This window comes from Myotis daubentonii, chromosome 7, assembly GCF_963259705.1.
Source record: "Myotis daubentonii chromosome 7, mMyoDau2.1, whole genome shotgun sequence".
Lineage (NCBI taxonomy): Eukaryota > Metazoa > Chordata > Mammalia > Chiroptera > Vespertilionidae > Myotis > Myotis daubentonii.
Genome location: NC_081846.1, coordinates 61,891,798 through 61,916,796, shown reverse-complemented (window position 1 = coordinate 61,916,796; position 24,999 = coordinate 61,891,798). Strand labels below are relative to the sequence as shown.

Sequence of the window (24,999 nt, the reverse complement as noted above, 5' to 3'; positions counted from 1 at the left end):
GCACTGGGCAGTCGGCACCCTGTGTTGTCTCTGTGGTGGGATGTGCTTTGGAACTTCACACTGAGGGTGTGGACTCCAGCTGATTATTTTTCATTAAAAATTTTTCCTTATCTTTAGGAATACTTAGCACAGTTGAATATGGCTGTTTGGGACCACTATAATGAAATCATTTTTTCCCCTCTTCTAAAAAGGATTATTTTTTTTAAACAAAATAAATGAGTCTTCAAGGCAGGCCTAAAGGGAAATGAATTTTGGCTCTGGGCCGCCTCGAGAAATGTGTCCAAGAAGCCTGGGATTCTATGTGAAGAGTGTGCCAGCTGCTGAGCCGCTTGACTCTAACTGTATCTAATGTGTTTTGTATTTTCTTTGTTCTTCCTGCTTCCACAAAAGATGGGCCCATCAAGCTTTTCTGTAGGTTGCTCCTCACTGAGTGTGTTGAGTATTTGCGTTGTGCTCCCGTTGGTCACACCGTGCCTTCCATCTTTCCACTCCACCGTACACTGACCCATTGCATTTTGACTCTGTGTCTGCGGGAAGTCTCGGTGTTGGCTGACTGTTGTCCCAGGTTTGCCCACACGTTTCAGGTGAACCTGTAGAGGAGAGATGATGGCCCTTTAAGCAGACATCCTGGATGCTGTGCCACATTCCTTTCTCCCCGAGGAAAGGAGTGTTTTTCCCTTTAGTTTAATTTTCATAGTTGGGTCTAAGGCCTCAGCTCTTGAAGGACTTTGGGTTTATTCTGGGGGAAAAGAGAAAGCACCACAGAACAAGGATGAGCTGCTGGTGCTGCCCCCTTGGGCTCCTGCTCTCTCCTAGAGCACCTACCCACCCCCTTAGCCTGAGCACTGCATGCCATGGTCACCTACGGAGCTCCTCCTCGGATCATACCACTTCCCCAGAGTCAGGACAGCCTGCCCTGAAGACTTTATTGCTTGTCTTCTGATCTCAGGCTTATTATAAGCTTATTACTCATCTTGCTAAAAAGTTAACAAGTAAGGTGGCTGCCAATGGAATGACCTGAAGTGAGTGTCCGGAGGCCACAGTGCCTGTGGAGGGATGCTGGAACCAAACGTCCCTGGCCTCTCACCAAAGATTATGGTCAGCTCCCCGCACAGTCCCTTCCCTGCGCCTTCCTCCTTCCCCTCAACGTCACCCAAGTGCCAGCCCAGAGGAAGGGCTGTTCCTGTGCCCCAGGTTCCTGGGCAGCGTAGGCAAAGGATGCAGCGTGGCGAGGAGCCCGGCACTGCTGGGCAGTAGGGACTGAGGTGTTACACTTGGGAGTGGGAAGGCCTGGTGTGGCAGAGCTGTGTTTCTGTGTCCCTGCATGCCTTTGTGTCAACGACAGATGACATCCTGCTGTGGATTATGTCGCATGTGTAACTCTGGAGGAATGAGAGGCGCTGTCTGCCTCCCACTGAGGCAGGCAGCCAGGTAAAAGCCCAGGTGTGTTTTGCATTTGTTCCCCTTGCGCGGAAGTTCTCCTTTTCTTGCTGATGATGGCAAGTAGCAAAGCTCCCAAATAGCATGGGGGGCGTACCAGGACATACTTAAGAAGGCGGATATGTATAACTTGAGTGGCTTGGGAGGACTTCTTTATGATGTGTAATTAACTAATGGAATTTTTAATGGATTGCCTTTTTAGCTCATTTCCCCAAAGTAAGAGGGGTTGGTGCTGCCCCCTTGACCCCTCAAAGATAGAGCCCTCCCTCTCTGTTCAGAGGTTTTCAGTGTTTTGACTGAGCTCGTCTGTGCCTCTGGTCACAGGCAGCTGAGCCCTGGGGAGAACTTGCTCTTCACGAGGGGGAGGGGTGGGGTCATTCTCAAAAAGCAGTACAAGTCCTGGTTCCAAGTACCATTCTGTCTCCTTGAACATTTTCTATTTTCAGCCACTCATGGCCCTGAGTCTGTTGAAATAACTCAACAGCCAATATAACCCCCATTTTTGAAATCATCCACAGGAATGCATTGCTCTGGCTGGAAGTCAGCATTCCTGATGCTACATTCCTGGTGGTTCAGAGAGACACTATCTGTAGTCTCTGGTCATCTTCTGAGATTCATTCAGAGATACCTGTTCTAGAACCAAGGATTTAGGATGTCGAAGTTACACTGGGGCTCAGAATTTCAATCTCAGTCCCCAGAGCAGGTGCCCTCTCTGCTGCCTAATAGCATGACTGATCATTTTTGCTCCCCAGTATTTATTTGTCTTAAGCATTGTCCAAACATTGTGACCGTGATGCGGCAAACCAGTTGCCCGCATTTAAAAGAAAGTCAGCTCCCAGCTCATAGATGACTTGAACACAGTGCTGTACCAGCCGGCCTCGGATTGCTCTGGCCACAGCCACGTGTGGTGTTTGAACACCCGGGCGCCACCCGCCAGCCTTCCTCCAGGGTTAACGTGTCATCTGCAAAGACTGTTGTCTGATAGCTCTGGAGTGTCATGGGGTCTTGGTGGAATCTTAATTTTGTTCTCTCTGACCTCTGTAGCTGTGAAAATTAAGAAGCCAATCAAGACGAAATTCAGAATGCCAGTTTTTAACTGGGTTGCCCTGAAGCCAAATCAGATCAATGGCACAGTCTTCAATGAAATTGATGACGAGCGAATTCTGGAGGTATCTTTCCTACGGGTTACTCTGTGCAGCAAAGCCAAAATGGGTGTGTTGGTAACCTGGGCATTTTGGTGATTAAAGTGCTGGTGTTTTAAGGGCTTTGATGGAAAGAAAAAAAAGGATATGTGATGTCAGGGAATAAAATTGGAAACTATTTTATAAGGTGGGTTTAAAACTTTGTTTAAAAAGTTATGTTAAATGAAATAGTTTTGAGCACCTTTAGTGTATGCCAAGTGTGTGTGTGTGTGTGTGTGTGTGTGTGTATCTGACACAAGATCTTCCCTTAACTTATAAAAGGGCATAAAAACTCTTTATTAAATTACAAGTGAATGAGGACTTAATAGTCATACTCACTAGCTGGTTTGATGGGTAGTTTTAGTCTGTGGTTGCCATCCCTGCAAGCTAATTATTGAAAGGCATTTGAATTGGCTGGTTGGGACCAGTCATCTACTTTCAATTTTCACATCTGCACATGTGGCATAACTCACACTCGGGCACAAACCAGAAAATAGAGCAGGCCATGGTCAAAGACAGGCATTGCGTAAGTTCTTTGACACTTAACGAACTGTGTAAATGGTGGCTTCCTAACTTAATGTTTAAGTTTAATTCATTCATCTTCTCTACCCCAGGATTTAAATGTGGATGAATTTGAGGAAATTTTTAAGACAAAAGCCCAAGGTCCTGCCATTGATCTTTCTTCAAGCAAACAGAAGATAACGCAGAAGGGATCCAACAAGGTGACGTTACTGGAAGCAAATAGAGCCAAAAACCTTGCCATCACTTTACGGAAGGCCGGAAAGACCGCCGACGAGATTTGCAAAGCCATTCATGTGTAAGTTCGGGGCATTCTGGGAAACTACATTTCAGTGAAACAAGAGGGTTATGAATTCGTAGATGAAAGAAATATTTCAAGAGTGAGGCAGGATCTAAGATAAACGATGGAGCAATTCTTGATATCCCCACGCCAGAGAGTCCCTTTGTTGCATCTGTGCAACTTGAGAGCTTAATAAAATGCTAACACAAAAGAGGTGGACCAGAAATTACCCTCGGGAGTGCTGTGTTACAAGGAGTAATTATAATCGTTTTGGAAGAACAACGGGATCGTGACATTAATTATCTTGGTCGGCTCTCGTGTAGGTCTACGGCAAAGCTTCTGTGGAAGGAAAGTTGGGTGGAGTATTGCAGATGCTAAGGAAAGGAAGAAATGTCAGTTTTCTCTGGAGTATCTGATTTTTATTCAGATTTGTTGAATACAAATGTGATGGCATTTGTGGGATGACGCCATCCCACGCCAGATGCACATATGATACGGAGGCACATTTCAATTTATAACAATGGGAATGTGATTGCTGTTGCTTTTAGTGCTTTCAGGACATTTTAAACGAAGTTGAGTTTTTTTTTATCCTTGAACAGCAGAGAAGGCATTGGTTTTATTTATTTTTCTCTTAGAAAAATCTTTCTACTCTTCTTATGGTCATGATGACTTTCAAATATGATAAGGATGTTATTAGATGTTTTAGGAACTAAATCATTGTAAATTGACATTTCGTAAATTTTGATCAGGGATTCCTTCTGCAGTAAATGGCCCCTAAGAAATCATCTGCTCCAATTTTACGTCCTCAGCCAGGATCATAATCTAATAGTCCAGTGCATTCCTCCAGTCTGTTCTGATTTCTGAGGTTGAAACCTGATACACGCTTTGGTTTTTAATTTTTACATGCCTTGTTTGCCATGGTGATTAAATATAATTACATTATTTTGCTGAACAAAGATTGTCCGTAGGACAATATAGAGGTTGTAGTGGATACTTTGTTTGTTCAAATTGAGCATACATCCACAGGGATCTGGTATTCCTTCAAGGGATGTATACACTTAAGCCAAAATATCCCTATGGCACAGGTATTTGGTTGCATTTTTTTCTAAAGAAGAAAATACATTCCCAGTTATTGGTTTAATTGAAATATTTTATAGAGTTCACCAGATATTCTCTAATTGTGTGTACAGTATTAATCTCCCAGTTAGCAGTACTTAACATGCCTAAAATGCATGTCCTTGAATGACTTCACCATTGATGCTTCAGCCTTCCACTGCCTCTTCCCACTGTCATTTACTGCTGATTTCTGGAGGCTTCGAGCTATAGTGATAGCTTAAAAAACTGCGTGTGGGATGTGATGAGGTCCAGGTTGTCAGGAAGGACCAGCAAAGGTGGCTGCACAGTCGGGAGCCAGCACCACGGGGCGTCTTCACCGTCCACCTGGGACGCACTGGCTGGGTGGCTCCCGAGCCGGTCCCGATGGAGATGTGGGTGAAAGGGTGGGGGCTTTCTCTCCAACACTGACGTGTCCGCATCTGCCCTCAGCTTTGACTTGAAGACGCTGCCTGTGGACTTTGTGGAATGTTTGATGAGGTTCTTGCCGACCGAGAATGAGGTGAAAGTGCTTCGGCTCTACGAGCGGGAGAGGAAGCCGCTGGAGAACTTGTCGGACGAGGACCGCTTCATGATGCAGTTCAGCAAGATCGAGAGGCTCCTGCAGAAGATGACCATCATGGCCTTCATCGGGAACTTCGCCGAGAGCGTCCAGATGCTCACGCCTGTGAGTGGACTGACTCTGGCAGGGGAGGGGGTCCAAAGAGACACCGGACCCTTTGTGTTGGTTGAAGTCTCTCTCAAGATTGTGCTTTGTGTCATGGGCTCTAAAGACTCCCTCCCAGGACTTCCTAGATTCCATTGTTAGTTCGGCCATCTTTTTCATTTTGTGTATGCCAAGTGAATTTGAAAATGGTGACATGTTCCATATCGCCATTCTCCCTAGAGGATGAATGTGTCCTCTGGATTTTAAAGTCCCGGTCAGTACAGAGGACAAGGAAAAACCATTTTCTTAGCCTTAGTCCCCTCCTGAAGATACCAGGTCTCTGGTTGGGGTGGCAAAGCTGAAAATGTGGCTTTCATTTCAAAAACCACCCCCAGTCTCTAGCGAACTGGTTTATTGGCTCCGTTGGAAGCATCGCATCTATCATGGGCATCGTCCTGCTTGGGGTTTGTCACAGGGCACTGTGGTGATGTAGGGAGAAGAGCCAGCATCTCCTCCTCCTCTGTGTTAATCTGGTGGAGGCTCTGAATATCACAGACATAAATATCATAGAACGTTCTTTCCCAGTCCTATTTCTGAACAAGCCTTTGTTAGTAACGGATCACAGCGGTACGGACACCTTCTGTCCAAAACCTTCCAAGAGCATCTGGAGGGTGGTTCTGCTCCTTTGCTGTTCTGTTTTCATCGCTGAGGAGCCCCATTGATTTAAAATATAAACTGTGTTCCATGGCAAGAGGGGGGCAGGGAGGTGAGCTCCGCTGGAACACGCTGGTGACTGAGTCTCATGGTCATGGGTTTTGTGACAAGCCAGTTCTGACATTTCTCCTCATTTCAAATACTTTGAGGGACGAGCTCGCATGGAATGACGTGGTTACCGAACACCCAGCAGAGCACTCACATTCACGTTCAGGAAATAACAGAATCTCAGCATAGAGGCTGTGAGGTCTACAGGCAGGCCTGTGTTCTTCTGTGTTCACTCTTAGTTTCCAGCTAGAGTATCCCATTTTTAACATCTTTGTTTTTCTTCTCTCCCCTTCCTTCCTTTGCCTGGAATCTAGCAACTGCACTCCATTATAGCAGCATCTGTCTCTATAAAGTCGTCTCAAAAACTCAAGAAAATTCTGGAGGCAAGTGACGTTTCCTTGGTGCCTGGACGGGAGGGCGGGCCTGACAGCCCCATCCTCTGCCCGGGAGCTGGGCTGATGGGCTTCTCTCTTCTCGCTGTTGTTTGCAGATCATCTTGGCCCTTGGGAACTATATGAACAGCAGTAAACGAGGAGCAGTTTATGGATTTAAGCTTCAGAGTTTAGATCTGGTGAGTGGACTAAAAGCAATGCAAGAGCTCTCTGGGGCATAAACAGCTGGCAGAGAGTCTGCTCTTGGAAGCGGGCTGGGAGGTTGTGATGAGGATGCTCTGCTAGCGGAGGGCCCATCGGTGCACGAGTTCTGGAACAGCGTTTGGCAGCAGGCACTTAGATCCTTAGAAACACTCCGACCCTGTGACCTAGTATTTCCACTTCTAGGAATCCATCCTCAGGAGTCTGAGTGATGGATGCCGTATTTACTCATCATTGCAAATAATTAGCAACATTGTAAAGAGCCAAGATTTGGGGAAATAATTAAAGATGCTATAGCAATAGTTCACACAGTGAACTCTTCTTCAGCTGTTAGGAGACTTGTGAAGAATTTTCAAAGAAGTAGGTAATTCTGTGCTGAGAAAAGAGAGCACAGGCTATAAATGGAATGTACAGATAATTTTCAAGTAAAGTAGGTAGGAAAACCTGAATAGAAGTATGCTGAGATACAGAGAGGATGGATGGAATTGGGGAATTTTTAAAAACTGCTTCTTTATACTTTTCTGTCCTTTCTCAAAATGTTTGGCTTATTCCTGGATGTAACGGGTGCCCTGGCTTTCAGAGCCTCCTGATTTATATGAGCAGAAGCAGAGGAGATGCTGCGTGACCCAGCCTGTGCGGGGCCGACGTGGCCTCCATGCGAGGGGGTGGGGCAGTGGCGGGGTCCCCAGCCTGGGCGGCATGTGGTTATTTGATAGCCAGTGTCCCATTCGTCACAGTGCTGTCCCCCAGAAGGTCATGGGCTGTTGGGCAGGTCTGCTTTGGGTCATGAGAGGCCGGGGAGGAAGAGAAGGGCTGAGTTCCATGTGGAGACTGCAGAGCAGGAGCCCGCTGTGCAGGGCGAAGCTGTGCACACCTGTGGCTCCACACGCACTCCGGCTCTGGGCCCGCACCTGGGAGAGCGCTACACCCGGAGTCTTCCTTCCTGCTTTGAAGCCAGAGAGGCGTGGGGTGGGGGAGCTCCTGTGAGTGCAGCTGTGGGGACAGTCCTAGGTGCCAGGGTCATCCCTAAAGACGAGCATATCCCCTGGTCAGGACGTCCTCTAGTCATTTAAAGTCAGCGGGCTGGCTCCTCAAGGAACAGATCCAGGCTTGAATCTCCCAGCAACGTTGCTTGTCCACGTTGGGGCACCTGTACTCCGTCACTGACTCTGGGAGAACGCCATCGCTGGGTAACTCTCCCACTACCTCTCCCTCTAACCCTTACTCCCTTTTGTTTTCAGCTTTTAGATACGAAGTCGACAGACCGAAAGCAAACACTGCTGCACTATATATCCAACGTCGTAAAGGAAAAGTATCAGCAAGTGTCCCTCTTTTACAATGAGCTCCATTATGTGGAGAAAGCTGCTGCAGGTACGGGACTTCCGCTGTTAATGTTCCTCCCGGGGACCGAGTGGCTTTCATCCTGGGGGAGCCATTCCCTGCTTAGCAGACACTCCTCAGAACCTCGCTCAGGAGGCGGCGGAAGCATCCAGCTCTGAGCTGGAACCCGTGGGCCATGGTGTGGCTCCTTCCCGGGAGCAGTAATGAACTTGGGCATGGAGGTGACCTCTCTCAGTGTCCTCTCAGTAAAGGCCCAGGTCTCTGGGCCTTATGCACCTTCCCTCTTCCATTTTTTGCCCTTTTTATTTTAATGCTGGTTTTTTAAATAAGAGAACGAGAGTCTGAGAATTACCCCTCAGCAAACGCTTGTATTTTGTGATGGTTCATGTGCTCCGGTGGGGCGGTTCTAAACATTTTGCCTTTAGTCTGAAAACAAGTTAAATTATCAGTACTTCGTGGTTGTGACTTTGCTATGACAGTTACGCATTTTCTCATTTAATCGCCAGTGGTTCTGAGATAGCCGCTGTACTAGGCAATCATCTCCCCATGTTATAGATGAGAAAGCTGACTTTTTTAGAGGTTAAAGGTCTTGCTCAACATCACGTGGGTCACAAGCAACAGAAACAGGACTAGAACCTAGGTTGTCTTCTCAGACAGTGTATGGCCCAGGGTACCATGTCCTCTAGAAAGAATATTAGGTTAGAAAGAGGAACAACATGCAAATCAACCTCATAGTTAGTTACAGGTTGTGACTCCCAAATTATCATTGTGAAACATGGTGTTTATTACAAATTCATATTCCTGAGGCCTATCACAGATTGCTGAATTGAATCTTTGAGGTTATTGTAACAGTTTGCATATCCATTGCAGCATGTGTACTTATAGGCATAATCAAGTTTTATTTATCTTTTAAAAATTTATTTTTCAATTACAGATGACATACAATATTATATTAATTTCAGGTGTACAACATAATGATTCGACATTTATATTTCTTACAAAGATCACTGTGATAAATCTAGTACCCATCTGACACGATACACAGTTATTATATACTAGAGGCCCAGTGCACAAAATTTTGTGCACTGGGGGGTGGAGGAGGGGGTACCTAAGCCTGGCCTGTGCCCTCTCTCAGTCCTGGACTGCTCGGGGGATGTCCAACTGCTGGCTTAAACCTGGGTAGCGGGCCTAAGCTGGCAGTCGGACATCCCTCTTGCAGTTTGGCACCCCTCGCTCCTTACCACCTGCCTGCTCACTGCTCCTTACCACTTGGCTCACTGCTCCTTAGCACTGCTGTGGAGGCAGGAGAGGCTCCTGGCTGAGCAGCGCTTCTGGCTGAGCAGCGCTTCCCCTGTGGGAGTGTACTGACCACCAGGGGGCAGCTCCTGTGTTGAGCGTCATAGTGACCAGTTGTTCTGCCATTTGGCTGATTTGCATATTAGGCTTTTATTATATAGGATTATTGACTGTATTCCCCACGCTCTACTTTTCATCCCCATGATCCTATCTAATAAAAGAGAAACATGGTAATTGGCGTACGACCGCTACCCTTCCCATTGGCTAATCAGGGCAATATGCAAATTAACTGTCAGCCAAGATGGCGGCCGGCAGCCAGGCAGCTTGAAACTAAGATGAGGCTTGCTTGCTTCAGTGACGGAGGACTCCAACGTTCCCCGCCTGCCTTGCCGGCCTCTGAGCTGCAAGCAACTATGTAACAAACATAGAAGCTAAACAAAACCCCAGAAACCTGCCGGGGTTCAGCCAGCAGGATCGCAACATTGTAAGCAAAGGCCAGAAACCTACTTTCAGCAGCAGAAGCCTAAGAGCTGGAGCCAAGCATCAAAGCTAAAGCTGGCCCAGAATTAAAAAGAAAAAAAGGAGCGGTTGGGAGCTTCAGTCACCCCCCAGCCTGAAAACAGCCCTCAGCTCCTCACCCAGACTGGCCAGGCACCCCAGTGGGGACCCCCACCCTGAAGAGTGTGTGACCAGCTGCAAAAAGCCATCATCCCCTCACCCAGGCTGGCCAGGCACCCCCAGTGGGGACCCCCACCCTGATCCAGGACACCCTTCAGGGCAAACCAGCCAGCACCCACCCATGCACCAGGCCTCTACCCTATATAGTAAAAGGGTAATATGCCTCCCAGCACCAGGATCAGCGGAGCCGCGAGGCCTCCCGGCACCGGGATCAGCGTGACAGGGGGCAGCGCCCAAACCCCCTGATCGCCCTGTGGCTCTGTGTGTGACAGGGTGCGGCGCCCCGACCCCCTGATCTGCCCTGCTCTGTGTGTGAGAGGGTGCGGCGCCCCGACCCCCTGATCTGCCCTGCTCTGTGTGTGAGAGGGTGCGGCGCCCCAACCCCCGCCCCCCCCCCCCCACACACACACACAGGCCCTGCTCTGTGTGTGACGGGGTAGAGCCATAACCTCCCCATCGGCCCTGCCCTGAGTGTGAGAGTGGCGGCGCCCCAACCCCCTGATGGGCCCTGATCTGTGCGTGACAGGGGGAAATGCCCCAACCCCCTGATTGGCCCTGCTCTGTGCGTGACAGGGGGTGGCGCCGCAACCTCCCCATTGACCCTGCCTTGAGTGTGACAGGGGATGGTGCCCCAACCCCCCAATCGGCCCTACCCTGAGTGTGACTGAGGGTGGAATCACAACCTCCCGATCGCCCTGCTCTGTGTATGACGGGGCGGCGCCCCAACTCCCCAATCGGCCCTGCGCTGAGCCCAACCAGGGGCTGCACCTAGGGATTGGGCCTGCCCTCTGCCACCCGGGAGCAGGCCTAAGCCAGCAGGTCGTTATCTCCCGAAGGGTCCCAGACTGAGAGAGGGCACAGGCTGGGCTGAGGGGCCCCCCTCCCCCCCCCCCCCCGAGTGCATAAATTTTTGTGCACCGGGCCTCTAGTTATTTTTATAACTGGCAATTTGTACTTTTTAATCCCTTCACGTTTTTAACTGCCCCCCCCCCCCCAAAAAAATCTGGCAAACATAAACATGTTCTTTGTATGTATGAGTTTAAGTGTTATTTATCTTTGGAATTCCCTTTGCCCTGGAAAATTGATCATGGGACTAAATGAATGAAGGAATGAACAAGTGAATGAATGAATGAATGAATGAATGAATGAATGAATGAATGAATGAGGGGATGCACTGTTACTGGGATGGATGCTGCTGGCACCGGTGGAGATGGAGGGGCAGGTAGAAGTGATAGTGTGATTATGGAGGACTGCAGTGCCACCTGTGGCAGGTCGGCCGAGGGGTCAGGGCTCACTGGGCTGTGACCAAGAATTCTGACCAGGGCGTGATTTTCCTCCTTTCAAGTGTTCCTCTGCTTAAATTAGAGGAGGTCTTTAGCATCACAATTTTAATAATAATAAAAAAAAAGTTTTAAAAAATTTCAACCTTACTAATTAGCACGTTTTATTTGGCCCAAATGAGATTCCCTGAAAGTGTGATTTGGAAAAAAAAAAATCTGTGGGGGAGGCGGAGGCGCTCTGGCTGCATTGTTTTCTGTGTTGATTTCCTGGTGCCCTGGGCGCTGCCTCCGATTCCTATTACTTTCACTCATTCACTCACCTTCGTGTGTCCAGTGCACCTTTTTGATTCCCTGCTGTGTACTTGGCACCATCCTAAGCATCGAGGGGTCAAAGGTGACCAAGGCAGCATGAGTGTAGTTAGAGGGAAAGCGCGCTGCATTGTTCTGTAATCCATGCATGTGCAGAGCTGCGTCAGCAGTGGGGAGCCGGAGCCGGAGCTGGGGCCGGACCTCCTGCAGGAGCTGCCGGAGCTACCTGCCCTGGGAGGTGGCCACTCTGTGCTAATAAACCCTTCAAAGCAGGAAGGGTTGTTTAACAAAAAGAAGGCTGCCTTGGGGCCAAGTGGTCAGTACAAGTTCAACAGGTAAAATGCTGCCCTCTGCTGGAGAGCCACAGAAATGCAGAGTTCCGAGTGTTCAGGTCGTAGAACCTCTGTAGGCCAACCCATAGGCCACCGTCTCCTGTAAGAGACCTGGAGTAGGTGCGTAAAAGCCCCGGACTGGCGTCCATGGTTGTTATCGGAACTCCATCTCTGCCACCTTCCACCTCTAGGGCAGGGCCCGTAACCCCTCTGCGCTGCTTTTCCTTGTTGGTGAAATGGGTAACAGTACAAATGAATTATTGCATGTGAGGAATGTTAATGCAGTGCTGGGCAGTGAGCACTAGGGGAGTTATTTATGTTAAAGGATGTCTGCACTGAAACCTGGAAATGAGGTCTGAGCCCCCTGAGTGACCCAGGGGATCCCGAGAGCTCGGCACGCCAGCCAGCCCACGGTGGTCTGGACTTCCCGGCCGAGTTCACGGGAACGTTGCTTTCTCTGCTTCAGTCTCCCTGGAGAACGTCTTGCTGGACGTGAAGGAGCTGCAGAGGGGCATGGACCTGACCAAGCGGGAGTACACCATGCACGACCACAACACGCTGCTGAAGGACTTCATCCTCAGCAACGAGGGGCGGCTGAAGAAGCTGCAGGACGACGCCAAGATCGCGCAGGTCAGTACTGCGCCCTCGACCCCGCAAAGAAGTGGTGGGGTCCCTCAAGGCCACCTGGGGGAGCTGGCCCCGGACTTCAGGGGAAATTGCCCTCTGTCTGCTGAAGGTAGAATTCTTATGTAGCTCGTGGTTATTGGGGAGGGAGTGTCTTTTCGAATATTGTACCTGGAAGGGCTCCTGTTCCTGTTCGTTGACCTCTCGAATCTGGGGTTTCATACTCTTGGGTAGAGGCCCCCCCCTTCCTCTCCTCATCCCCTGCTAGGCTTCCTGTATGTGAGTCCTGTGTTCAGGTCCGCCCACACGTGTCAGGCTGTGCTCAGCAAAGCAGTGTCCCCAGTGCGCTGGGTTTCTGTAGGCCTCTGGCCTTGAAATCTTACACACACTGCGCAGGCAGTCTGCACATGTGAGAACCAGCCAGAGGACTGCATGCGTCACAGAAGGGAAAGCAGAGCATTGTGGGAACTCTGCAGGTGGACGGGGTTGATGGCTCCCGTTTGAGGCTGGCCGCCTTGGGTCCCAGAAGACTCAAGCAGACCGGGAGCGTCCTGATGTGGGGCTCCTGTACGGAGAAGTGCAGCAGCGGGTGGGGATTTTAAGTTTGAGTGACTTCTAAGATCCCTTTGGTTTTAAGTTCTGCCATGGCCTTAGGAAGCTCTTGAGAGGAATAGAATATTTGTGTGTATGGTGGTGTGTAGGTGTGTAGGTGTGTGCATGTGGAGGTGTGTGTGTGTGTGTGTGTGGAGGTGTGTGTGTATGGAGGTATGTGTGTGTGTGTGGAGGTGTGTGTGTGTGGAGGTGTGTGTGTGTGGAGGTGTGTGTGTGGGGAGGTGTGTGTGTGTGGAGGTGTGTGTGTGTGTGTGTGTGTGTGTGTGTGTGTGGAGGTGTGTGTGTGTGTGGAGGTGTGTGAGTGGAGGTATGTGTGTATGGAGGTGTGTGTGTGTGTGTGGAGGTGTGTGTGTGGAGGTGTGTGTATGGAGGTGTGTGTGTGTGGAGGTGTGTGTGTGGAGGTGTGTGTGTATGGAGGTGTGTGTGTGTGGAAGGGGCAGGTTCCCAGAGGTGGATCCCGTGGGCCCTGCTCGCTCTGGCTGCCCCTGACCGGCAGGGGAGGAAACGGGCTGCTGGGGCAGGTGGCAGCACAGGGACGGACGGGGAGCGGAGGGAGCCGCTGTCATCACCCTGCTTCGCGGCAGCTCTTTATCCGAGCGTCACGTTCAGTTGCTGGGACGGATGGAGTGAAGGGAAGTTTGCTTTTCCGCAGGACGCCTTTGATGATGTGGTGAAGTATTTTGGAGAAAACCCCAAGACGACGCCGCCCTCTGTCTTCTTCCCTGTGTTTGTCCGGTTTGTGAAGGCCTACAAGGTAACTGGAGCAGGTGTCCCCCCGGCCTGCCTGGCCTTGTGTCCCAGGCGGGCGCCCTCAGAGCCGCCCTGGTCTCAGCGGCTGTTGGGGCGCAGTCTCTGGCGGGGGAGGCCCATCAGGCTCCCTGTGTCCCCCCAGCCAGCCAGGCTCAGCCTGAAAACACAGCCACGGCTGCTCCTGGGGGCAAGCGGGATGCTCCACCACCGTGGCTGCCTCGTTGACCTCTCACGCTCACAGGCATGTTAAAGGGCTTAGAAACCCAGGCCTCCCCCAGGGGACCGAGCCCTGGCCTGTGGCCAAGGTCAGGAATCGCCTGCCCGTGGGTCCTGCCCAGGCTTCCGCGTCCAGACCAGCGTTTCTCTGTGCGCTGAGGGATGGCGCTGGGGAGGGCGGTGGCCGGCCCTTTAAATGGGAGGCTCTCTTGGACCGAACCCAGGCTCTAGTCTTGAAAAGCCTATGACCCAAAGGGGCCTGTGTCAGGAGAATTTGTCCCTGGAGCTAGAGTGACAAGTAGAGCGTTAGGGGATTGTAGTGCCGCGGGAGACCTGCATCCGTGTTCTCCAGGCTGGTCTGCGTATACAAACCCTTGGTCGTGTTGGCGGAGGCAGGAGGGAGTGTGGCTCTGAAGGGAGGGGGACGTGTCAGGGTTATCTACATTTCAGAGAAATATCCTATTGGAAGTAGTAGGTCGCTTCCGCAGCCCGAAGAGGCTGCTGGCCTTGGAGAACCATCCCGGGGCCTTTTACTGAGACTCAAAGATCCCAGTCTGTAGGATCTGAGTGTGGCCTCGTGTAGCGATGACATCACGAGCTGTGTGCAGATGGAGAATGCCCTTGGGAGTGAGGATGACCCAAGCCCAGCACTAAGTCCTTGTGCAGGCCGCAGAGCCACGCGCCCTGAGAAGGTCGCTGTCACCGGCTGCTGACTGGTGCCGGGGCCAGGTGGCTCCCCTCATGTGCTGGGGCCACCGTTTTTCCTACAGAAGAAGTTATAAGCCTAAGGTCTAAAGAGAAAATACATGCTGTTATTAAATCGTGTAATACAGGCTGGGAAGTGGCTCTGGTTGGTCTCAAAGCGTGATGCTTCCGTAGGGACACGTGTAGAGCAGAGGAAAAGGAGAAGCTGCTCTTGGTGGCGGGGGTGCCACAGGCCATGCCTGTCGGGGTGCCCCATCCACATCACTTTGCCCTGGGGCCCTGTCAGCTGGCACCACGGGACACTCATCAGGCAGTGACGTCACAGGATGTGTTACCTGCCCTGGATGTCGCATAACAACCTGCCAGCCTGACCCAGACCTGGGTGTTGTGCATGGAGAGTGGGGTTGTAGGTTGTCATCCCTCCTTTCCCTTCTCAAGTTCCATCAACGTGAAACTTAAGAGGCATCAAGCCCTAGCTGGTTTGGCTCGGAGGATAGAGCGTCGGCCTGCAGACTGAAGGGTCCCAGGTTCGATTCCGGTAAAGGGCACATGCCTGGGTTGCAGGTTGGATCCCCAGTAGGGGGCATGCAAGAGGCAGCCAGTCAATGATTCTCTATCATCATGGATGTTCCTATCTCCCTTTCCCTTCCTCTTTGAAATCAATAATATATATATATATTTTTAAAGAGGCATCAAATGTAAACTTTCCTCTGATACCAGCTGGATTGGAGGAAGTGTGTGTATCTGTGAGCTGACACTCAGCCTCAGTTAGATGACTTAACCAGTTCCCAGCTGTTAGAAGTCTCGTTAGGGAGGCTGACTTCAGAAGAGAGGATGCGGGAGGGCTGAGCTGACATGAGCCTGTTTTATTTCTTGTCCTAAATTGATCGGACTAGTGACTCTGCCTCCCTTGGGAAGGAGCGAGCTGTGGGCAGAACCTAAGAGTGTCACTGGGTGAGGCCCCTGGAGGAGACGCAAGGAAAGGTCTCCCCCTGACAGTGGGATCCGGAAAGGACTCTGAATGGGGTAAATTTGAGCTACTCGATTTTGAAGAGGTGTCATAGAGACACAGTGAAACCCCAGGCCCGTGTTACATACAGCCACCAAATGTAGATCTGACCCTTCCGCTTACTCTGATTCCTGGCTCACCGAGGATTCTCTCAGAATGACCTTTGAGACTCTTGACTACTGTCATTTCCACTGACGTGTCTTTGATTCTTTTGACTTGACCCAGCAAGCAGAGGAGGAGAACGAGCTGAGGAAGAAGCAGGAACAGGCGCTCATGGAGAAGCTCCTGGAGCAGGAAGCTCTGCTGGAGCAGCAGGACCCAAAGGTGAGGGTGCCCGGCCCTGCCCTGGAGGCTCCTGGGGGCGAGCAGGAGAGACGGGCAGCAAGCCGGCTTGCCCAGGACCCTTGCCGCTTCCTCCTAGGGCCCCGCAACTCGGCAACTGGACATTTGCTCATTCATTACTTTGTTCAGCAAAAACTTGAATGAGGCTAAGAGCATGTTTGCGTAGCATTCCTGTTTACAGAGATCTGGAACGCAGAGCCTAGCTCGTATACACTACGGAGAGGCCGTGTCGGATGATTGCACTGCTTGTGTCCAGGGAAGGCTTCAGGGGGATGCCACGGGTGCTGGCCTTGCTGCCTGCAGGGCTTTGCCAGGAAGAATGGGGTGGAGGGTATTCCGGGAAGGGGAGCAGCGTAGGTGAAGATCATAAAAGGCCGCAGGTCAAAGCGTTCTTCACCTTGATCCTCTGCAGCCAAGTTTAAGAAGTCAGTGGTTCTCGCCATAGGACCCAGCCTTCCCATTGCTGCCGGCTGGACTTGTGTGTTCCTCAGTGAGTTTGTTCTCTTCCCAGAAGCTTTCTGTGTTCCTCGGGTTGAGCACAAATTGGGCTGGTGCTGCTTGTGTTTGGTGGAGGCTCAGACACATTTTGGATTTTCTCCAACCTCCAATGGGTGCTGATCCCACTAATCTCGGCCTTGCTTCTTTCTTCTCAGTCTCCTTCTCACAAATCAAAGAGGCAGCAGCAAGAATTAATTGCGGAATTAAGAAGGCGGCAAGTTAAAGATAACAGACATGTGTATGAAGGGAAGGATGGTGCCATTGAAGATATCATCACAGGTAAAGGACACTTCCTCGTGGTGGCCCGTGGAGATCCCGCTGGCCTCACCGTGCCGGCTGCTTGCAGATTTCGCTGCGGCTTGTCCAGGATTTCCAGTTCTTCAGTGACTTTAATCAGACCCAGAATTGTGCAGAGACTCTGCTAGTGTTTGAAGTATATTATCGTAGCCCGTGTACTGCCTGTCAGAGAAGCCCACAAGCTCTCTGGAAAATCTCATTTCTCAGTATCACTGGGGGGAAATCTGATTTCTCAATATCACTGGAACCCTTTAGATTTCACCAGGACTCCTTCTCCTAACGGTTTTCCATTGTCCTCCATGTGTCCCGTGCTCCGTTTCCTTCCTTCCCTGATTGATAAAGGCTATGGCAAGACCCTTTTGGGGTCTGTACTAACACTAACCACAGTCATTGCAGATGTCTCCGACTTGCTCTGTAACAGCCTCTCCACTCCTTCCAGGGAACTGAAGACAAGCGCGAATCTGGGGCTGGTGCTTCCATTCAGAAGGGCCAGTGGGCTTCCAGCCCAGGGCTGGGGAAGGGCTCCTTGTCAGCCAAGAACGGTGCCTGACCCAGCTTGGTTCTTGCTGATTAAGTCGTAGCCTAATGCTTTCTGCTGGAACCAATTCTGTAGAGTTTCTGCCTTCCCTCTTAGCAGATCAGACAGCGATTTGGGCCACTGGCTTGTGGCCATGGCTGGAAGTGACGTCCCTTTCATGTCTATTGCATATGGATCCTATTTATCAGCTTCCAAGATGCTTAAACTTTTTATTGTGAGAAATATTTTAAATATGAAAAAGTGTGGAGAATGTATGATGAGTTCTCGTGTACCCACCACCCATTTACAATTTTCAGCTCAGGGCCAGCCAGTCTTATTACATGCCTGCTTCTACCTACTCCCCATCCCAACCTCTGGGATTATTGTGAGGCAATTCCAGGACAAACAGTTTCATGTGGACATACTTCAGTATGAACCTTCGAAAGATAAGGACTCTTTAATAAAGCAAACGTGCCCATAGCACCATTACCAGACACCTCCTCAACTATTCCTTGATATGAAATATCTAGTGATTATTCACATTTCCCCAACTGTCCTAGTTTTTACAAACTCTTAGACTTTTTTAATTCTTCCACTTTTGACGTCTCATTTCTTGTTAAAGCTTAGTCAGCACTGTAAATAAGGATCCCAAACTGCGGAAACCACAAATTTTTCCACCCGATCAGACGCAAGGCAATACAATGCTAAACGGAAGTCAACGAGGAGTCCTTTGCCCAGAGTTAAACGCAGAGGAAGGTCTGAGAGGCTGGCGAAGGTGCCGTGTCCGTACAGGGTACAGACGTATTCTGTGCGTACCTGCCTGCCGGTACCTCAGGCTCCCCCTGCAGGGGTCTGTGGCTGCTCCCAGATAAAGCCCCTGAGGGAGAAGCTCCGCTCTGAGCAGGACCAGGAACGGACCTCCTCGGGTAAACGCCTCTGGCCCTCAGTGCTGCCGGATTAACTTGTTACAGAGAAGCATCCAGCCTCGCACATTGAGAACTTGGGTTCCTTTTCATTAGTCTGTTCTCCATCTCAGTGACTCCTGGCTTGTAAACTGAGCAAAACGTATAGTTTTTATCCGCCTGACCTAATCATTGATCTGTCGTGGGAGGGGACTGTGCTTATCTGCCTATGGAGCATTCCTGACTGTCCTGGGGAGAGTTTCCATTTTGTAACCCATGACCCACCCCAGAGTGAGTAGCTTAGATTTGATGAGCTCACTTGGGTATGTTGCTGCTATCCCCCTTTCCTGTCCCCCCGCCCCCCGCCCCCCCCCCCCCCGCCCGGGTATGATTAACAAAGCACTAACTGTGTACTAATGCAATAGATCTTGGCTTCTTACTCTCTTCTGTTTGTCCTGTTTGGCTGTCGTTTTCGATGCAGTGCTGAAGACTGTGCCCTTTACTGCTCGCACCGCCAAGCGTGGCTCTCGGTTTTTCTGCGAACCTGTTCTCACTGAGGAATACCATTACTAAACTATTACTCTTTCTCACCTGATGCTCTGAAAAAGGTTGCTACAGATTTTTTTTTACCTCCTATCACCCTTGTGTCTGTCTGTCCAGACCAGCATGGAACTGCCATCTCCATGTGTTGTGTCGTATGTCGTCTTCATGCTGCACGGTTTTGCATTTCAGCCGTAACTGCTTTCTCACTGCCACTCTCAATACATCTGAATCCACAGACTGCTGTGACAGTCTGGGTATGCGTGAGTTGAATGAATAGAATTGCTTGCAGAAATTTTCAGAAAAGTAGTAAATAGAGCACTTCTTTGAGAATCAGGATTGGGTCCCACTAGGTTGCTTACAAGATTTTTGGACTAATATATTTGAACAAAAACTAATCGTCATTAATAATAATAGCTACTATACCTAACATTTATTGAGCGCGCACTGTGTTCTAACAGGTTTACAGATATCAAACCAGCCTTTATTTTGTATTTGTTTCCCATGCTTTGATTGTATACAGCAAGCATGTCAAACTCAAAGGCTAACCACAGGTCAAATAAACAAGGCATGCGGCCCGCGGCGAATTTGACATGCTTGGTATATAGGCACTCGGAATGCAAAGTACTCTAACTTGCAAAATGATTTTCAGAAGGAACTGTGAACTATGCACAGCTGTAAACTGGGCCCTAAGGGTTTTATGCATGATAGTCATCATCCACAGTGTCACAGGGAACATGGTACGAGCTTAACCCAGAGAGGCCTTTGACCTAGAAGCCTGTATAAGCTGACATAAGGCAATCCATAGCTTTATACCCACCCCTCCTCCCTCTGAGTTCAGTAATCAGCAGTTCCGTGTTGCGGTAAGGCTGTGAGGCAGGAGGTGAAAACCAAGGCTCAGGAGCCCCTCACTGTGTCATCTTGTTCATGCGACTTTACTATGTTCCATGTCAAACCAGGGCATTTCTTCTGTGATGAGATTATATCTGGGCCTGCTTCTTTGGTCAGGATGGTGGCACCAGAAATAGCAATTACCTATCATCGGAAAATGCACTGAATTAAAAAAAGAGAAAGATAAAATATTCCCAAGAAGTCACGGCCTGGGCGTAGATCCCGATGCCTGGATAAGGAACAAACTTCTCTGCGTGTCCGGTTGATTAGAGAAGAGACTAGGGTTACACACAGTCTCATCGGCCATTGCTGTGGTTGGACTCCCGTGCCGAGATTGACATGGAACTGCTGCGTGTTTATTTTGTGGCATGAACTCCTCTGTAATCACCTTATGTATGTTCCTCTGTCTCTGAAGATGTGAAAGGATGTGGTGTGTGGTTCCTGCTCTGAGTGTACTTACCCACCAGTGCTTATTAACAAGGCTAGAAACTGTTACCTCCTTGGCTATTGTTGACGGTCAGTGTTGCTGTTGGACTGTCTGTCATTCTGGAGCCAGACTTCAAAGCAGCTTGGATCTGGGTGGTCAGCGACCCGGATGGGAAGAACGCTCATCTTCTCCCGTTTTATCTAACAACCTCTTGTAGTGATGGCCTCCCACCCTCACCCTCTGTTGGCTGACATGCCCGGGAATGTGAAGCACTAAGTTGAATTGCTTTTCATTTTCATCCCATTTTTATTTAACCATCATTTTGTGTTTTTGTTTTTTTTTCTGTTTAGCTTTAAAGAAGAATAATATCACTAAATTTCCAAATGTTCACTCGAGGGTAAGGATTTCTTCTAGCACACCGGTGGTGGAGGATACACAGAGCTGGCAAGCATCACTTTTTACTTAGCTTCCTCCTCTCTCTGTATGCAGATCAGTAGTTTCAATCTATGGCCCAGGGTAATACTGGTGAAGTGAGAGTCTACCAGGGAGGTCTTTGTACCTCACTATCAGTGATGTGAGGCCAGGCCTCTCTGTTGGACTCTTTCTGGCCTGCTTCCGTATTCTCACATGATGGCTTGGGCAAGGGTTTTGCTGATTATTGATTGCTCTGGGTGGTAGGCTGTCCCTTACCCCTTCTTAGCCTTTGAGTTATTCAGTTAGCTCCATTTTTATCTAAAGAAATCGAGAGCCAGTCCTGGCCAGAGAACACGATCTATAGCCTTCGGAGAAGGATTAGGATCTTTAAAATTAATTGCTCGGAGGGCTCAGGAATCAGAGGCCGGTCCCTGCGTGCCCTTAGCCAGAAGTGGGATTCTGGCCTTCCTACCACTCTGTGCCAGGAAGCAGTCTCCTGAGGATCAGGTTATGCAAACCTATGCTTTGCTTGCATTAGGAGTAGGGCAGGGTCACAAAGCCCAACAAGCCCAGAGCTGGTGGGCACTGTGCGGAAGGAGGGCCTTGGCTCCAGCTTGTGTTTGCCTGCTGAGAGTTTGGGCCCAGTATTGCCAGATCCTCCAGTTTTCCAACCGAAGTCAGAAACCTTGACTTTTATGTCAATTACCAGTTTAAATATCAGGCAACTGTACTTAAAAATGTAAGTCAAGGTCAAACATCCTATTGTTTCTCTGTTTCCCCTTCTAAAGGTAGAATGTTTCCTAACAGAAATAAAAAGTACTAAATTAATAAAAGGGAAATGTATAAGCAAAATAAGGGGAAGAAGTATGAAGCCTGCTTTATTTTTCCCTATATCCTGACTCCATCAAAAGGAAAGCATGCTTCATACTTATTACTCAAATAAAATTCCTCTTGTTCATCCCACGTTATCCCTCCAGAGCAATGCCTGCTTGAACTAACATGCAATGAAGCATTTTTAAAATAATAGGCATTCCATTCCGCTATGCATTTACAATACAAATTGGAGGATGCAGGAAGGCCCATATAACTTCTCCGCTGTAATGAAAAAACAAAAATATTGGTGGCAGGAAAGAATGTTCAGGAATAGGATATTATTTTGATTGATTACTTTTATTTAGTAGTTAAATTGAGCATTATGTTTCTAATTCACAAAATAAAAAACTGACCCCAGCTAATAATAGAATTTAAAAAGTGGAATCTGTGTCTGCGAACTAATATAGTTCTTCCTTGATTAAAATTGGGATAAGATAGGACAGGACAATCGGTTTTATTAGTTTTGCAGTTTAAATTCATTATTGTTTATATTTAGGTTTCCAGAAAGAAAGAAAACACGTAAGCCATAGCGATTTCCAGTTGAGGAAATGTTTCGAAGTAAGACTTCCGCTAGACCCTCTGGCCAGTGACAAAAGCAATCTCTTCCTCTATTCCCTAAAAGTACCAGAATCCCACCAGTATTACATCATGTTTTGACTGTAAATACAGAGGGCAAAGTTCATGTGTTTGGCTCAGATATTCTGTGGGTTTGCAGGGCCCATTAGCTGACTCTTCTACACAAGCTGCTTTGATTGGCTGCCAGCTGGCCTTGTCTTGCTTAGAAGCACAATATTAAAGGTTGCAATTCTCTCACTGATGCTCTCCTCTTTACAGATCTTAGAAACCAACCATACAGACGAGCCGATGCGGTGAGGAGAAGTGTCAGGCGGCGCTTTGATGATCAGAACTTGCGTTCTGTTAATGGTGCCGAAATAACCCTGTGAACCTGAGACCTGACTGAATGAATAGTTTGTGCGTGAAAGAAGCTGTCCACATGAACTTTATGTGCCGCCATTTAACTGCAGCCTTGAACATAGATGAAGTATTCTAAGGGCTCAGATTTAGCAAACATAGGAATTTTAAAATGATGGGCCCTCCTTTCAACCTTTGTTAACAAGTGCCTAAAAGTGGAAGTACCTGCTCAGATTAATCAAAGCAATAGGATTGGATTTGATTAGGTATCTTTTTACACCAGTATGTTACTCAATTTTTTAATCAAATTGTAAATTTCCTATTACGTGTATTACCTGCCATTGTGAATGTCCCAGGATGGCCCACCCTGGTTTCCTGCGAAGTTGTAAATAAGATGGATGCCTCTGTGGTGGGCTCCTTTGTTGAGATGTCTTTTAAGGAATTTTGTGTTTCAGTCATACCCACCAACTTTGTATTTTTAAGGGCTTGCAACATGGAAGAGGGAAAAGTCTCATGATAAACTTGTGTGCAAAACCAAGCCCTAGCAAAGTTCAGATAGATTGCAATTCCAATAGCTCAGGAGGATACTCAGCGGTCTCCTTTCACAGTCTACTACCCTGTGCTAGTGTACCGTGCCCTCCCTGGGAGAGTCCCTGTATGAATGCAAGGATATGATGGCATACAAATGTTGCACAGTACTGTTCTTCAGCTAGGGGCAGCTTTGAAAAGATAATGCAATATATTTATTAATTAGCACTAAAGTTAACATCTCAGTAATCAGTATTAGGATTTCTGAGGATCATTATGGGTCAAAACTGAGAAGAGAAATCAGTGCCTTGCTAGCCAGGAATAAGTTCACTAGTTCTATCAACAGTGCTCAAGATTACTTCTGCTGGCGGAGAAGTGTTAGTCACCCAGCCTTACTCTCTGACAATCGGTTGGCTCCGAGCGCCCCCCCCCCCCCGCCTTCTTCCTTTTGTAAGTCGAAGATATATTTGGCATCATATATCAAAGCGAAAAACTTTGTATTTCCCATATTACTTTATGAGGAATTGAATATTCATGTTGGGATAAAGCTTAAATGAGATATAATGGGACTAAATGGCCAACTAAGCCACTGTTACTTTTCCTTCCTCTGGCAGGGCACTCGATCCATTCCAAAGTCAAAAACTGGACTGAAGCTAATTTGTACTTTTCATAATATACATTCTGCTTCTGGCTTACCTTCTTGGTACATCACATCAGTATATTAATTGTAAAGTTTATTGTATAGTATTTAACCACTGAATTTCTTATTTTATGTTGTGCTCATGTGAACTCCTTGGTGAAGGTCCAATTTTCCTTGGATAATGTGTAGTTATATATGATCTCTTTTTAAATGTACAGATATTTTGCTATAAAATTGGTGCAGTTTTTTATGGTTTTTACACTTAATTCCCACCTAAGCCTCTGGGTAATATTGTAAATATTGTTTAAAAATGCATCGGCCTATGCTATACAATCTGAATGTTATTTTAACTTATAGTTTTTTTAATATATATATTTAACTACAAGGACAGTTTAGAGATCAGTTATCACATTTCACTTTAGCATACCTATTTACAGAAAGATTGCTTTTAAACAGCCACTTGCCAGCAAATTTTCATAAATGTGTACTTTAAAAAGAACATGCCAAGATTTTGTTTTTCTGTTGACCCAACATTAATTTTGACAATACCATGAGACACACAATACAAATTGGTCCTTTACCACAAGCAGCTGTTTCCCAAAGCTCAATGCTGACGAGCACATTAAAATCACTACTATTTATTAATCTCCAAGTAGACAATAATGTTGGCATGTTCTTTTCTGTTTGTCTATTAATAGGCCTGCTTCTTAGCAATATTAGAAATGTTTTATAAAAGCAGTTCATGTTACTTTTCTGGTCTTTTCATGGCATATGAGCAAATAAACTATTTACACCACTATCCTGTAACATGTTGTCATCTTTCAATGGTATACTTTAGGGGTTTTGCCAGTTATCTTCTAGAAAAAGGTATGTCTTGGTGCTTAAACTCAATCTAAATGTATTTGGTAAATTTAGTAAAATCCCTTCCTGTACACTCTTGAGCACTTGCTGTACGGGACAAAGTAACCACTTAGATTTGGGAAGTGAGGGATACAGTTCCCAAATCATATTTATTCTTTCCAGTTATCATTGTAAAGTTTAATTTAATGTTTTTAGCATATTCTTCTTAGGAAAGCAAGGAAATGTAGTATTTCAGGAAACTGTGTAAGTGACTTGAAAATACTTTAGAGGGCTGTAAATCATTTAAGAAATTGTTGTTATATTAAGTCTTTGTTCCCAACTCAGTGCCCTTTCTCTTGTACCAATATAGCTGAAACCTCACTTTAAAAAGGGGAGGGTGAAGTTCAAGTCTGCAATTAGGCTCTGCAGTTTGTTTTGTTGCAGGGCAAAGTGCTTCATGGTAAAAGAAATAAAGTCAGTATTGCACAAATTCAGGTCTTCAAATCCAAACTTCAGCAGTAAGTCAAATGAGGCCAGATAGGGCTAGGTTTAAGGGCACCGATGCACCAGTAGCATCCATTTTTTAAGGTGTTTACCAATGACCCAGAACTAAATCCCCTAGTTCCCACTCTCAAATCGCTAAACTCTTAAGTCCTAATCCATTAAATTCACTGCAGTGAGTGTTCAGTGAC

The 24,999-nt window shown here is 47.9% G+C and overlaps 1 protein-coding gene across 8 annotated transcripts in view; it reads left to right on the top strand.

Moving 5' to 3' along the window:
- FMNL2 (formin like 2) overlaps positions 1 to 24,266 on the top strand; it is a 302,979-nt gene extending 278,713 nt beyond the window's left edge. For 2 of the 8 annotated variants that reach the window (XM_059704427.1, XM_059704432.1), the window contains 12 exons: positions 2,485 to 2,609; positions 3,236 to 3,438; positions 4,966 to 5,200; positions 6,256 to 6,324; positions 6,432 to 6,512; positions 7,776 to 7,905; positions 12,237 to 12,400; positions 13,659 to 13,760; positions 15,912 to 16,010; positions 16,682 to 16,805; positions 20,451 to 20,497; positions 22,222 to 24,266. In XM_059704427.1, the coding sequence (XP_059560410.1) occupies positions 2,485 to 2,609; positions 3,236 to 3,438; positions 4,966 to 5,200; positions 6,256 to 6,324; positions 6,432 to 6,512; positions 7,776 to 7,905; positions 12,237 to 12,400; positions 13,659 to 13,760; positions 15,912 to 16,010; positions 16,682 to 16,805; positions 20,451 to 20,497; positions 22,222 to 22,260 (1,418 nt within the window). In that variant the 3' untranslated portion in view covers positions 22,261 to 24,266. Of the gene's footprint in view, positions 1 to 2,484; positions 2,610 to 3,235; positions 3,439 to 4,965; positions 5,201 to 6,255; positions 6,325 to 6,431; positions 6,513 to 7,775; positions 7,906 to 12,236; positions 12,401 to 13,658; positions 13,761 to 15,911; positions 16,011 to 16,681; positions 16,806 to 18,723; positions 18,851 to 20,450; positions 20,545 to 22,221 lie in introns of all 8 variants that reach the window. The other 6 variants (XM_059704425.1, XM_059704430.1, XM_059704426.1 and 3 more) reach the window with 3 other exon arrangements.
- The last annotated feature ends 733 nt before the right edge of the window (positions 24,267 to 24,999 follow it).